Source organism: Orcinus orca, chromosome 7 (genome assembly GCF_937001465.1).
Source record: "Orcinus orca chromosome 7, mOrcOrc1.1, whole genome shotgun sequence".
NCBI classification, from domain to species: Eukaryota; Metazoa; Chordata; class Mammalia; order Artiodactyla; family Delphinidae; genus Orcinus; species Orcinus orca.
The window spans coordinates 53,631,468-53,644,950 of NC_064565.1; the positions used below are offsets into that span (position 1 = coordinate 53,631,468).

The following is a 13,483-nucleotide window of genomic DNA, read 5'->3' on the forward strand; positions in this document are numbered from 1 at the left end:
ATATATATCCCCCTAAGTCCTGTGTGATCTTTAAAAAAAAAAACTACAAACTATTTCAAGTTTGCTAAAACCTGGAGTAAAACTTGTTTTCAAACACAATTGATGCTTCCTATAAATCTCCCCAATCCGATCTTCATTTCTTGATTCCCACCAGCAAACCTGTGTATTTTATTTTTTCTATATTTATAGCCATAATACATAGTATCACTTTGCATATTTTATTATTTTATATAAGCATCATAAAATAAGCATTGTTCCATTTTTTCTTCCTTATTATTTTTGAGATGTATCCATGTGATATGCATAACTCTAATTTGTTCATTTTGACTGTTGTACAAAAGTCTATTATATGAATATACTATCAATGTTTAGCGCTGGTTAGGACTCCTTTCTGCTGTTTATATACAAGGCTGCCATGAACATTTTTACCTCTCCTTAATCACACACATAAGTACTTCTTTAAGGTAACATGATAAGAGATCTTTAATTTTACTAGATATTGCAAATTTGATGGTTGTGCCAGGGTATTTTTCCCACCACAGTAAAAGAGTTCCCATTGTTTCACTGCCCTTGACAACACTTGCTATTTTGAAACTTACATTTTTACTAATTTGATGGGTGTGATGTGGTACACTTCCTCGTGTTCTTGCGTTTCCTTGATTATTACTGAAGAGTATTTTTTTCCATATGTTTGTTAGCCTTTCAGATTTCCTCTTGTAAGAAAATACCCTTTGTTTTTTCAGTGTGTGCATATTTCTATTCAGTAGTCTTTTCATGAGTCTTAGAAATGTTTACATTTTATAAATTAACGCTTATATATATTAAAAACTTCTCGTGGCTTATTTTTTCATTTTTATAGTACTTAATGTACATATAAGTTTTAAATTTTAATATTTGTAAATGTATATCTTTTATGACTGTGCCTTTGTCTTATTTAAGTAATTTTCCTATGCTGAGGTCTGAAAAATGTTGAATATATTCATCTAAGTTTTAAAATACTGCTCTTAAAAGCTGTCTTTAACTCAAATATATTTGTTTATGGTTTGAGTTAGGAATCCAAATGTATTGTTTTCCAAGTGGATAATCAAACACAGTTTTTCAAAAAGTCACTCCTTTCCCTATTGGTTTATAATGACATAACTTAGGTTTCCATACATGAGGGTCTCTTCAAGTCTGATTCAAGGAAATAGCAGCAATATTTAACTTAATGTGTACTTGCCATGTGTCAAGAACTCTGCTAAGCATGTTATGCATTTTGGAGTTAGAATACATGGGCTCATACACACCAGGGAGCCCTGATAAATGGTCGGTCTTACTATATTACTTATTTGTTTACTGGCTGATGGAGATGTGTTCATCAGGTGAAGTGCACAGATGTGCTGATTGACACAAACTGCATTTTAAAAAGAATCCCAAATATATAACTTGCTTTTATTAAACAGGGGAAAAAGCAACACATTTTCCAAAGAGGCAGATATCCCAGTAGCTTTAGTAAAAACCAACATAACATCAGTTTGTTTGACAAGGCTTTTAGAATAAGTGAGCAGTTAAATTTTTAAAGTAGGAATTGAACATCAACAAGCTCTAGACTCCAGAACAGTTACAAGCCAACAAATTAGACATTGTTTTGCTTAACAATTTTAGCTTTAATGTAAATATATATTACTATTTAGAATATTAGCATCTGAACTACATAATTACTATCACTTTAATTAAAGCCAGGATTTCTGAAACCTTAACGTTTATGTTTAGAGGATGGGGTACCCACCCCATAACATGTTATATCCATCAATGGAATATTTATTATGGGCTTTAATATAACATAAACATTTCCAATTAAACTGTAACATTGAGGCAGCAAATGTCAGATCTATCTTTGCCTAGTTATTTATGTGTCATACAAATATAAGTCTATGAATCTTAATTTATCCCTTTGTCTAAGTCACGATTGCAGAGAATGTGTCAATAAGTGAAATCAACAAAAGGTGACTATTTCTCATTTGAGAAAAATGAAAGTCATTAACACCTTGTCTTAAAGTTCTAAAGCAGCATATTCAGTTCTTAAGGCAAAAAAGGCCAAAGATATTATTATAAATTATAAATTCTGGTAATTCTTCTTTTGGCATTAAAAGCCACAGCACAAGTTCTTATGCTTTAATAGATAATATATTAGTGTACATCTGAACATACATTTGCTAACATTCTCCATCAGTATGAAGTCGTTCTGTGCAATAGAGCTGGTGAAGTGCGGCATGGCAGGGCAACACTTAATGGCCATCCTGGGCATCAAGGGACATGGAGCGGCTGAATCTTGACCTTCCATTCACAGATACTGTATTTGATGGAACTGCAACCTAAGAGAAAGAAACACACTTTGCACCCATCAATTTAAAATGGGACAGCTGTCTAATTTTCAATTTTCAACAATTACCACATTTTAACTTCTACTTAATTGTAAATGCTAACATTTAGTATTTATTATTCAATAAATTTCAAATAATCAAGAATAAATGTTCAATCTGCCATGAAATTAAAAATGAGTTATTTCCACAACAAACAAGTAAAATAATCCGTTAACACACCTTAGTCTTTACAAAACTACCAAATCAACTCAAAGGACAAGAGCATAAGCAGACTGCAGGCCAAGTTGTTATTAAAGCGCATTTTTAGCTAGATTAATTCTGGCTCCCCCAAAGTACCTTGGAGAATGTAGAAAAATAAAGCAAATTCCACAAAGCAATGAATTCTATAATTTTCATATTGATGATATATATTAACTTGAAATTATTCTCCCAGGTACCCCTCATTTATAAGAAAAACTAGCTTTGGTTTTTAAAATGCCTTCATTTGAAGGGCTAAAAAAGTCAAACCTATGACTGTTTTGCCAAAACAAATGCAGAATGAAAAGGAGTTTATTCACTAGGGAATAAACTCCTAAGTTCCAAAATTCTATGGCAAAGTTTCCTATTTATAAACTGTAAGGGAATAAAACACACTAAAACAAAATTTCCTAAATAGCTTGAAATTCCAACGTTACTTACAGGAATGTAGAAGAAAGTTGTCTGGATTCTGAATAGTAGGTATAATATTTTGAAATATTACATATAAAATATGACATTTTAAGAAAAATAGTTCATCTCTTGATTGTAATTTGACCAGTTCAGCTTTATAACCAAACATTATCCTCTTTTCATAAGAAGAGAACTGAAGTACAAAAGCCCACAGATTCTGCCTAGCAACAGAGTAAGTTAGTGAAAAGGAAAATAAAGTTGGCAAATTTAGGTTGGCTTTGGTTTCCTGGTGCTTCATTTCTTGCCTTTTACTAAACAAAGATAGATCATCTAAACTAATCAATTTTCTTGACTGTCTTATGAACACAGGATGGAGTAGAGTGGTTGACACCATCCACCTGAAATGAAATAGCTAAGCAGAAAAGTTGCCACCAAGGGAAGGAACACTTACTTATCTGCACCCTGTTCAGTACTCATGTGGGGCTACTTTCCAAGTACAGCCAACAAACAGACAGGTAATGCAGGTAATGGCTTTTTGTTATGTAATCTTGGTCTGAAAAGTCTCTCTGTGTGTGAGGGGTTATTTTTGTAATTCTTGCCAAAATTGCAGTTCTCATATTCTTTGTAAAGTAAAAGAGAAAATTTGGTTTACGCATTTAAAAAAACATACTAATGGTTCTAAATGTCTACAAGTAAAAGATGTTAATTGTAACATCATTTATAGAGTGAAAAACTAGAATCCAGTTAAATGTCTACCAGTAAGGAGCAAATAAGCTATGGTTCATTCATACAGTCAAATACTATGTTGTCTTTTTTTTTTTTTGGCCACGCCACACAACATGTGGGATCTTAGTTCCCTGACCAGGGATTGAACCTGGGCCCTTGGCAGGGAGAGCTCAGAGTCCTAACCACTGGACCACCAGGGAATTACAAATACTACATAGTCTTAAAAGAACAGCATAGATATGTATGTAACAAAAGGGAAAGCTTCAAGAGATAGATATATATTTAACAGTGTTTTACAGAGGATTCCATTTTTGTTAGAAAAAATAAATGTTTATATATGACAAAAGTGGTCTGAAAGGTTACACTGTACTCTATCCAGAGCAGTTACTCTGGGGGGAAATGGTATTTTGTTATTTAAAAATTTGTTTACTTAAACTTCAAACATGAGAAGATATCATTAGAATACTATTCTATGAATTTTTAGGTCAGAGACCTTGTCTATTTTAATGCCACTTCATACCTACTTCACACTCATAGTTATTTTAGTGCCTGGTCAGTGTAACTCGATGACTATTTCTTAGATGAAATATGGTAACTTTTTACAAACATTTATGAAGTATAAAAGTATTGCTTGAAGTTTTTGAACAGTGACCACAGGACACTAGTAATAAAGATATCTTTAAAAAGTAACTTTAAGAATTTACTGATGTAAGCATCTACTAGTTGACTGTCTACCCTTGAAGTTCAAGAAATTTTCAGGAATATTCACATAGCTTTCTTACTGTGAAACCATCATTCATTTTTACTTTTAAAATACATGGAAAGAGGGCTTCCCTGGTGGCGCAGTGGTTGAGAGTCCGCCTGCCAATGCAGGGGACACGGGTTCGTGCCCCGGTCCGGGAAGATCCCACATGCCGCGGAGCGGCTGGGCCCGTGAGCCATGGCCGCTGAGCCTGCGCGTCCGGAGCCTGTGCTCCGCGACGGGAGAGGCCACAGCAGTGAGAGGGCCCGCGTACAGCAAAAAAAAAAAAAAAAATACATGGAAAGAGCTGCCAACCTGAAACACTTGGACTGTTCAAATTCAAACCAAGGAAATATGAATAAAAAGCAGACTAATTAAACAAAATAAGCCAGGAAGATCCTGGGTGACTTACCCAGGTTTTCTCTTCCCTCCAGATTTCTATCTAGCTAACGATAAGTTTTATTTTCTGAGGAAACACTTACTACCAAGCACTAAATATCATTCATCAGTTTATTTTCAGACTTTTATATTTACAAACCTATATTCTCCTTATAATAGTGTAATAACCTTAGTAAGTCGAGGCACCAACAAGAACCAAAAGCAGCCAAAGTTCTTGTGTCAACACAAGTCAATAATAATAGATGACTTAATCTCTTATTCTCTGAAAACAATTTGCTGTCATACATACATCTTAACATCAAACACATTTTATAAAATACTGTGCTAGATTTATTAATGCTTTATATGAAGACAAGACAAATCGCTTTGACTATATGTGGGTTGACTTGGGGGTAAGGCATGGGAAAAAAGCCTTAAGAAACATGAAAATTCACGACTACATTTACACTAGGGCAATCAACTAGATAATTGTTCTAATGTGAACCAACTACTTAATGAAGGTTAATTGCTCAAGTATGAACAAGAGCCATAAGGCAGTTTGGTACCTGGAGTAAAAGTGAACATTTGGGTGCCAAAACACGGAGCCAACTTTCTGATGAACAATCTAAACCCACTGTCAAAATCACTGGAGATTTTATTTGGCACTATAACTGTTGTTCTATAAAAGAAATGTTAGCATGTAAAACAAACCAGAAGAAATGTTCAGAACAGGACAGAAATATGGGACTTAAGCAAAGATCACAAGAAATTAGAGCCTTCTTGTGTCTATTTTTACCACCTTCTGCAATTTTTTGAAATATAATACATGTACAGAGGAGTGCACTGAACAGCCCAATGAAAACAAACACAGACATATATGTAGCCCACCACTCAGGTCAAGAGAATACTCCCTACTCCAGCTCCCTACTGATCTTGTTTTTATTTAAAATTTTGACTTTATCATGGATTTTTGCATTAATTTGTATATTTTTAAATATTGCGTTAAGATAATATTTATCTTGATTAATTTTTTTAGTTCCCTCTTAAATTGTGTGCCCGTCTTGCTCTAATACACCCCCAACAGCACTTCTTCTTCCCCTCTGGAAGTAACCCTATTGTGATTTTTGTAATTACTTCCTCACTTTTAAAAATAATTGCCACCTATGCACGCATCACTGAATAATATAATTTAGTTTTGCATGCTGTCAACTTTACATATCTTTTTATGTCTCTATCTACATTGTTCTGTTGTGTGTATTTTATCCAATTTATTGCCATGCTTTGAATCTACCACTAGTCTACCATTTTTGGATATTAAGGTTATATGTATTTGGAGCTATTACAAACAATGTTCTTCTGAGTCTTGGTATATAAAAACACATTTTTAGCATATATAAGTAGAAGTGAAGGTGCTGATCATGGAGTGTAGATATCATGAACTCTACTAGACCCTGTGTCTTTCTTCAGAGGGAAGAAAAAGGATTATGTAAGGAATTTTCATTAAACAGAGTTTAGGAGCTGACACTATAGGGAGTCAGAGCTGTCAGTAACCTCCTACTGAGAGAGAGAATTTAGACTCAATAGAACCTAAAGTAATGAGTTATAAACAGGATACAATTATAGGATCATCATTTAGGGCCTGCTTTCCGTGTTGATTCACATCCAGCTCATTCTGGAAGCAATGAGAATTTTATACGTGAAGAGACTGCCAAATCGGAGCCCGTAAGATACCAAGTATACAGCTGCCTGCCTGTAAAATTCTGTTGGCCTAGAAGGCATTTCCAACTTAATGCACTGTTTTCTGCAATTAGTTTACTGAAACTGATTAATATATCCACTGACTTAGTACAAAGGCACTGCGGTTATTTTCTGTTCTCCCATGAGCCTGAGGTACCACTGTTTCTCAGTCCCAGGCTATGAACACCCAGAAGGCAGAGGCTTCGTTTTATTCAATTTTGTATCCCCAGTATCTGTACAATGTTTGGTATTTTTCTGCTTTAAAAAAATATTTATCAAATTTATTGAATTGAGAACTTTGAAACTCATCCTTAATTTACAAGATTAGAAACAGAATTAGAAATAGAATTATTTTCATAAATAAGAATGTACAGTTTATTTCCAGGGACATATTCCCCCCCCACAAAATATAGATGTCATGACCTGTGAAATACCAATTTCAATGTTCCTTTTGGTTTCTTTTGTTTTTTTTGCTGCCTGGCACCTTAATTTAAACTCTACAAATAATCTACAAAATTCAAACCTTCTCCCCTGAATTATTCCTTCATGTTTCCTTCACTCCTGACAGCACACAATATTTTGCCTTGTCACCATGTGTGCCCAGATTGGAGCGCCAAGTCCTCTGTGGGAACGGCCATCACTCAGGGCTCCAATGAAACCCATCCAGGAAGCTGGCTGACACAGGCAAAGCTGGCTGTGTAGACATGCGAGGATGCCTCCCCCTTTTTCTATCTTTGCAGCATTCCTGTTCCTTGGCAGATTTCGTTTTTGTTGAGTTCAGTGTTTTGCTCAACAAGTCTCTTACTCTTCTCTAAATAGCTTCTAAAATGATTAGAGAAGGAATTCACAAAATGAAATGCCTAGGGAGTCAGTGAAATAATGAGTACTTGTCTTGTCTTGGGTGTTGAGGAACTTGCAACCAAGATGACTAAGGGAAGAACAAGAAAGACATTTAGGGAAACTACAGCCTCTGGGAGGTCCAAGTGAGGATGCCAGGCTCAAGGCTGCACCACATCCTCTTTCAGCGGATGAAGGCAACAAAGGGAAGAAACTCATCTGCACATAATTCCCTGTGATGCTTTTTGGTGTTTGCCCAAGAAGGGGGCACACCTCCTTGCTCTCCTACATCCAGGAGAAGCTAGACTCTGGCAGGGCATTATTAAGATTGGAATTTCTGCATTAGGCCTCATCTAAATTCTCTAGATTTTCCCTACATTATTTTGGTTTAGCCTATAAAACTCCTCCCCCCGCCCAACCACCCAATCCCACGTATGGTAGTAACTGATTGCTGTAGGAGCGATGACTGAAAACTTGCAGGCTTCTACAACAGTGCAGCTTTTCTGGAATAAAGGAGGGACTTTCTTTCCAAAAGACTCTTTCTTGCTGTGCTAACACAATTTTTTTAAAATAAGAGTCCAAGGCACTTTCTATATATAGATATATAATAATGAGCAAAACTAGTGTTCTGCACCTGGCCCATGTTTAGGAAAACAGACCTGACATATTTTTAAGTACTCTCTCAGCTTATACTTCAAAAATGACCCCTGACATAAAAGAGTAACTTCTGGCATCTTCCCTATTCAGACTTAAAAGCCAGAAAACAATTTCCCCTAAGTATGAGTTTGACAATGTTGAAAATAAACCCACTGTCACCCATCTGATAAAGAAAACTTACCCTTTTCAACTTGGCAGCAGCCTCTCCAGAACGAATTGCAGTCAGCAGACTCTGTCGGATCTGTTCTGGGTCAGAGCTTTGGAATGTTGAAGAACTCTGTCTCTTAAGGGTGAATGATGGGCCGTCAGTCAGAGATGGCGTTTGGGGATTCTGTTCATTATGTGCAGAGTTATTTTCCTATAAAAATAAATGTGAAATATTTATATGAATACCACGTGAAGAATGGGCCATTATGCAAAACATTTTCATCATCAGTAGCTCTTTAAGAACCACCATTTGCCTCACTGGTGTTTTAGACTCAGCTCTGTTTCCTCATCCACTGAGTTATCTCTGCTGCCAGAGCTCAGCTGGAAGATGAGGGCATTACTTTCCCTCATCTTGAACTCAGGAGGCTAAGGAAGGAAAGTGATACCTCTTTTTGTTTCACAAATGCAGTGGTAATTTTACTGTCCTCGAGTAAATAGAATAATGCCGATTTCTCCAGTGGAGTTGGCTAGAAGAGCCAAAGTAATAATAAAAATTCCACAGACAAAAAAAAAAAAAAAAATTTTCATAGTTCCAATATATTAGTGTTGTAAAATTATTTTTGATGGTACAAATGGACAAATGTTGGTAATTTCATACTTGTTGAACCTAATGTATCTTCTAATAAAGGAATATTAGTGACTAACAGCTTATTTTGTGTTTCTGGAAGTCACAGGGGCTAACTGATGACCATGTTTTCTTTATTTTTCTCATGAGACTAAAAATAAATATTAGAAATTTCCAAATTTAAGAATCAAAAATTTAATTAAACTTCTTAGGAAGGAATATTTAGTAACTGATTTAACTGGCAACTGTATTCAAACAATCTTAAAAATGTCTTTTCAAACTGCCAGATGAGTATCTTTATAAAAGATGAGCTAAACAGAACTCAGGCAATGGCTCAAAAACTGTATTATATAAATCAAGGTTCTGTTGTTTAGAAATGGTATTCCATTCTAAGAAAAAAACTCAGGCTTTATTCGCAAGTAAAGAATTAATCTCTGCATCATATATCTCTTCCTGATATTATATCAAAGTAATAAACATAAATGTGAAAATATATGAAGAAATATTTTTCAAGGTAAATATTGCTTTAAAATTATGGAAAAGTCTTTACTTGGCAATATGGTTAATGTTCTGTTACTCTGGGAGTGTTTGAAAAAATAGTATAAAATGCTTCTGGAACAGTCATACAAATATGAAAGTATTCTTTAAACACTATCAGAGTAAAAGTACACAATGTATTTTTTAAAAATTGCATGGGGATTATCATAATTCATACTGTGAATTTCTTCCTGACTATACTACTTGAATCTAGCAAATTATATCATTAGTTGATCAAACATGAAGTCAACAAATCCCTTTTTTGTACACCATTAAGGTTAGATGGTGGTTAAGTGATATTTTGCTCAACATACATATAACTGGAAAGTTGACACTGAATTAACAAAATGGGAAATTAAGAAAATTACCTATTTAAACTCTGGTTTTAATTTAAATTACATATAACAATGTTTGGTAAGCTCAGGTTGAGTGTATATGATAGAAAATACAGAGCTGAGAGATGTTTGGTTATTTTATCTAGTCTTTGATACTGCTTATGTTTTTATGTAATTAAAACTTTTGCCATTATGGAGAATTGGAAAAGAAAATAAAGTCAACCAGACCGTCCAGAAAAGTTATAAACAAATTGAGGTAAGCAAAACACAGAAAACTAGAGAGTCAGAACTATAAACTATTACACTATACAAATGTAGGAGCAAAGAAGCTTTAAATTTAAATATTTCCTAATGATACAATTATATAAGGATGATCTTATAGTAATATCTGATCAAGTTATATGAATTATAATAACTGAGAATAAATAATCAGATTCTGTGTATTACTACTCTTTTCTTCCTACAGTAGCTTGATAGTAGATTATGAATTCAGAGTTAAGTAACACACAAACAAACCGACATGCTTTGTTAACCCCGTTGAAACCATGTTGTATAAGAATCCCTTACTTTTAAAAAGGTTACATTTACCTTATCTTTCACACCTGGTTGTGGGATGTCCACAAACGTATTTACGGAAGGAATCTTCCCTCCCTCTGTGTCAGTTGGAGCTCGGGCAGATGCACCTCTGACCTCCTCACTGTGTGACCCTGTACGACCTTTGCTGAAAGACTGTGACCGTTTCACCACAGCGAGGGCAAACGGTGAAGGAGCAGAGCTGGAATATGGTCGAGGGGCACCAAAAGTTTTCAGAGTCTTCAGGTTAAGTGTTGCTAACTGACTCTTGGGAAGAGGAACCGGTTTGGGGGCTACGGGAGGGGGAGAGGTTTCAGCAGGCTTCTGATTGCTGTCATCATCAGTGTTTTGAATGTGTGGCTGTGGAGGAGAGTGAGTTGTTTTACTTAAGGGAGAAGGAGCTGGCTCTGGAGGAGGTATTGTATCCCTTTCCACCTCTTTCTTTATTAGTTCCTTTGGAGTAGGATTAGGGGCAGCCTGAATACTCTTGGCAGCTGCAGATGTCACATAATGACCTGAAACTCTTTTTTGCATCTGCAAGAAAAAAGAACTTGGTTTGGAGTGGGGATTTGAAACCCGAGATTTAAGTTTTGACTCCAAAATACTGTTTATATCTTCCAAATTTGGCACAAAAGGAGCTGTGCCAGTGTCTCTCGTCATTTTGGGAGTAGGTTTCAGAGGATTCGACATTGTGCTGTGGGTAAGACTCTCCTCACTTTGCACCTGATGCTCTGTTCTCAGGGTAGGCTTTGGTTTCAGGTCTCCTTCTGGCTCCTTTGGGCTTTCAGAAATAACAGGATCTTCTGTTTGGATTGCAGTTACTTTCACATTCTCACGAGTGTCCTTTTCTCCTAAAGTATTTATCTCCTGATCATTTTTATACCCTATGGTTTCCGATTCCCAATCTTTCAATATTTCTAGGGATCTGGGAGGCACTATTTTGTAAGTAGTCATCCCAATTTTGGGTATGTACTCTCTTGTAATTTCATTTGAAGGTTTTGGCTTGGGATTATAGTCTTGTCTGTAAAATGGATAAGTCTTTATATAAGAAGCTGTTGAATTTTTATCAGTCCCATCTACAGGAGGCAAAAGATCATCATTACCGTGTGCACAAATTGGATCTTTTATGGTGAGTTGCTCTTCTGTATACGTAATTAGGGGGCCCTGACTCCCAAATTCTCTTGAGGTATCTAAAGAATCTTGTGGGCTTAAAGATGAGTGTTGAGTTGATTTGTTGTTACTTGAAGTTTGCACACTTTCATCAACTTTGACATCAGACAAATTATGATCTTGGTGATTCCCATCAAAACTGTCACAGGAAGGGATTGTCTGAATTGCTGCATCTTGCATTTTTGTCTTTTCTGCACTAGGTTGAATCAGTTTTTGATCTGGTGCTGATGAAGCAGCAAGATGATTTTCCTTGTAACTTCTAGCAGTATCAGTTTTATATGCCTGATCGTTTGATAGTCTGTCAACTTCCACGTCCACATTGTTACTTTTGGCAACACCTGCTACATTGATTTCTGTTCTCCTCATTCCATTTTTCATACTGTCTTCTGTGTTTGTTGGAATGACAATTATTTCATTTTGATCTACTGAGAGAAAAAATATCATAAAGTATATGAAAAAAATAGAAAACCTCAAGTTTTCAATGCCTGCCTCCCCCAAACTGAAACAGATTGATTTGAATTCTATAGATAATTTTCAGCTACCAATTATACAAAAATTATACAGGTAGTGGCATACAGAGAAAACAGCATGGGCTTTGATATCATAGAGACCTGAATCTGGAATCAGCTTGACTAATTACAACCTGTATGGCCACATCATATTACTTACCCTTTTTGAGCCTCAGTTTGCTCAGATGTAAAAAAAAAACATGTATTATATATATCATTTATGTAACATGCTTATTAGGATAGTGTATTGCCCAAAACAAGTACTCATAGAAGATACCTATGATTTTTCTTTTAAATAAAGACTATATTTCAGTCATTGTTAAGAATGACAAGACATTGACAAATTTAAAAAATGTTTTTATTCTCTAATTTTTTTCCATTTTGATTCTCTGTCTTTTCTATAATCCCTAGTATATTTAAATTTTATACCTAACGTTAAAAGGGAAACAATCCCAGCAAATGCTATCAGTTTTAATTAAGGAAGACAACAAAACCTTACCTTTAAGAGTTGAAGTAAAAACAGAACCTAAGTTGATTGTCTTATTAATTAGGTGTCCTTGCTAAATACTTTTAGAGGACTTTGTTTTCAGTCAAAATATGGGTGATTTCAACTACATAAAAACAATCATGTGGGTTTTGATTTTTCTCTGTGAGAAAAAATAACTATTTTTCTCATGTCTGAATCCAGGTAGAGAAAACAACTTCCCTCTCCCCAGCACTACCTTTCCTCTTAATTTTAATTCAGACCTCCTGAAAACAAAAATCATTTTCCAGTGTCTAGGTTAACAAAGCAACAGTTGCCAGCCAACAGCATGATGACAAAGAGTTGGAATGAGGCATCTGGAAGAAAACACAGGCTTATGAATGTGTACCACGTGTCTTGTACTAAGCCAAGTGATTTATATACTGTGCTCCTCCAGTCAAATGCCATGAAGAGTCATTTCTTCTGAATAACCAGCTAGCCCTCATCTTCAAAACCCTCAGTGGCCTCTCCTTTCAGATATGATTGTTTGCACAGCACAAGTGAAATGTGAGCCTTGGAAGTCAAATTGTAAAAGGATGTCAAGTATTTCTCTATAGTTTTATAATCACTCACTTTCATCTATAAGATAAAGTTCACTGCCTAAAATATATCATGAGCTATTTAAAATGGGTCCTCTGTGAAAAAAGAAAAAAAGAGAAAAGAAAAAAGAAAGATATGCATGCATGCATGCAAAAAAAAAATCATGTTGCCAGGTAAATTTGGATAGTTTTGTTTTAAAATCTTTATATTTTTAAACCCTGCCTAACTGCACAATTATTTGATCATGGTGGTTATATTTTCTATTATGTTGCAAGGTTCCTATATTACATATATAATTTAAAAATGGAATTAATATTTATTCTTCCCACATAAAATGCAACTAGTTATTCATATTGTCCATTCAAGTGATTTCTTTTCTCAGTGACTAATAATTATTAACTTTTGTGATTTATAAAATTAAGGACACGTGATTAGG

The 13,483-nt window shown here is 35.1% G+C and overlaps 1 protein-coding gene across 15 annotated transcripts in view; it reads right to left on the reverse strand.

Annotated features, from left to right (window-relative positions):
- Nucleotides 1-1,410: 1,410 nt before the first annotated feature.
- COBLL1 (cordon-bleu WH2 repeat protein like 1) overlaps nt 1,411-13,483 on the reverse strand; it is a 160,771-nt gene continuing 148,698 nt past the window's right edge. For 13 of the 15 annotated variants that reach the window (XM_049712055.1, XM_049712059.1, XM_049712052.1 and 10 more), the window contains 3 exons: nt 10,321-11,900; nt 8,270-8,446; nt 1,411-2,354 (listed from right to left, as the gene is read on the reverse strand). In XM_049712055.1, the coding sequence (XP_049568012.1) occupies nt 2,268-2,354; nt 8,270-8,446; nt 10,321-11,900 (1,844 nt within the window). In that variant the 3' untranslated portion in view covers nt 1,411-2,267. The remainder of the gene's footprint in view (nt 2,355-8,269; nt 8,447-10,320; nt 11,901-13,483) is intronic. The other 2 variants (XM_049712058.1, XM_049712051.1) reach the window with 1 other exon arrangement.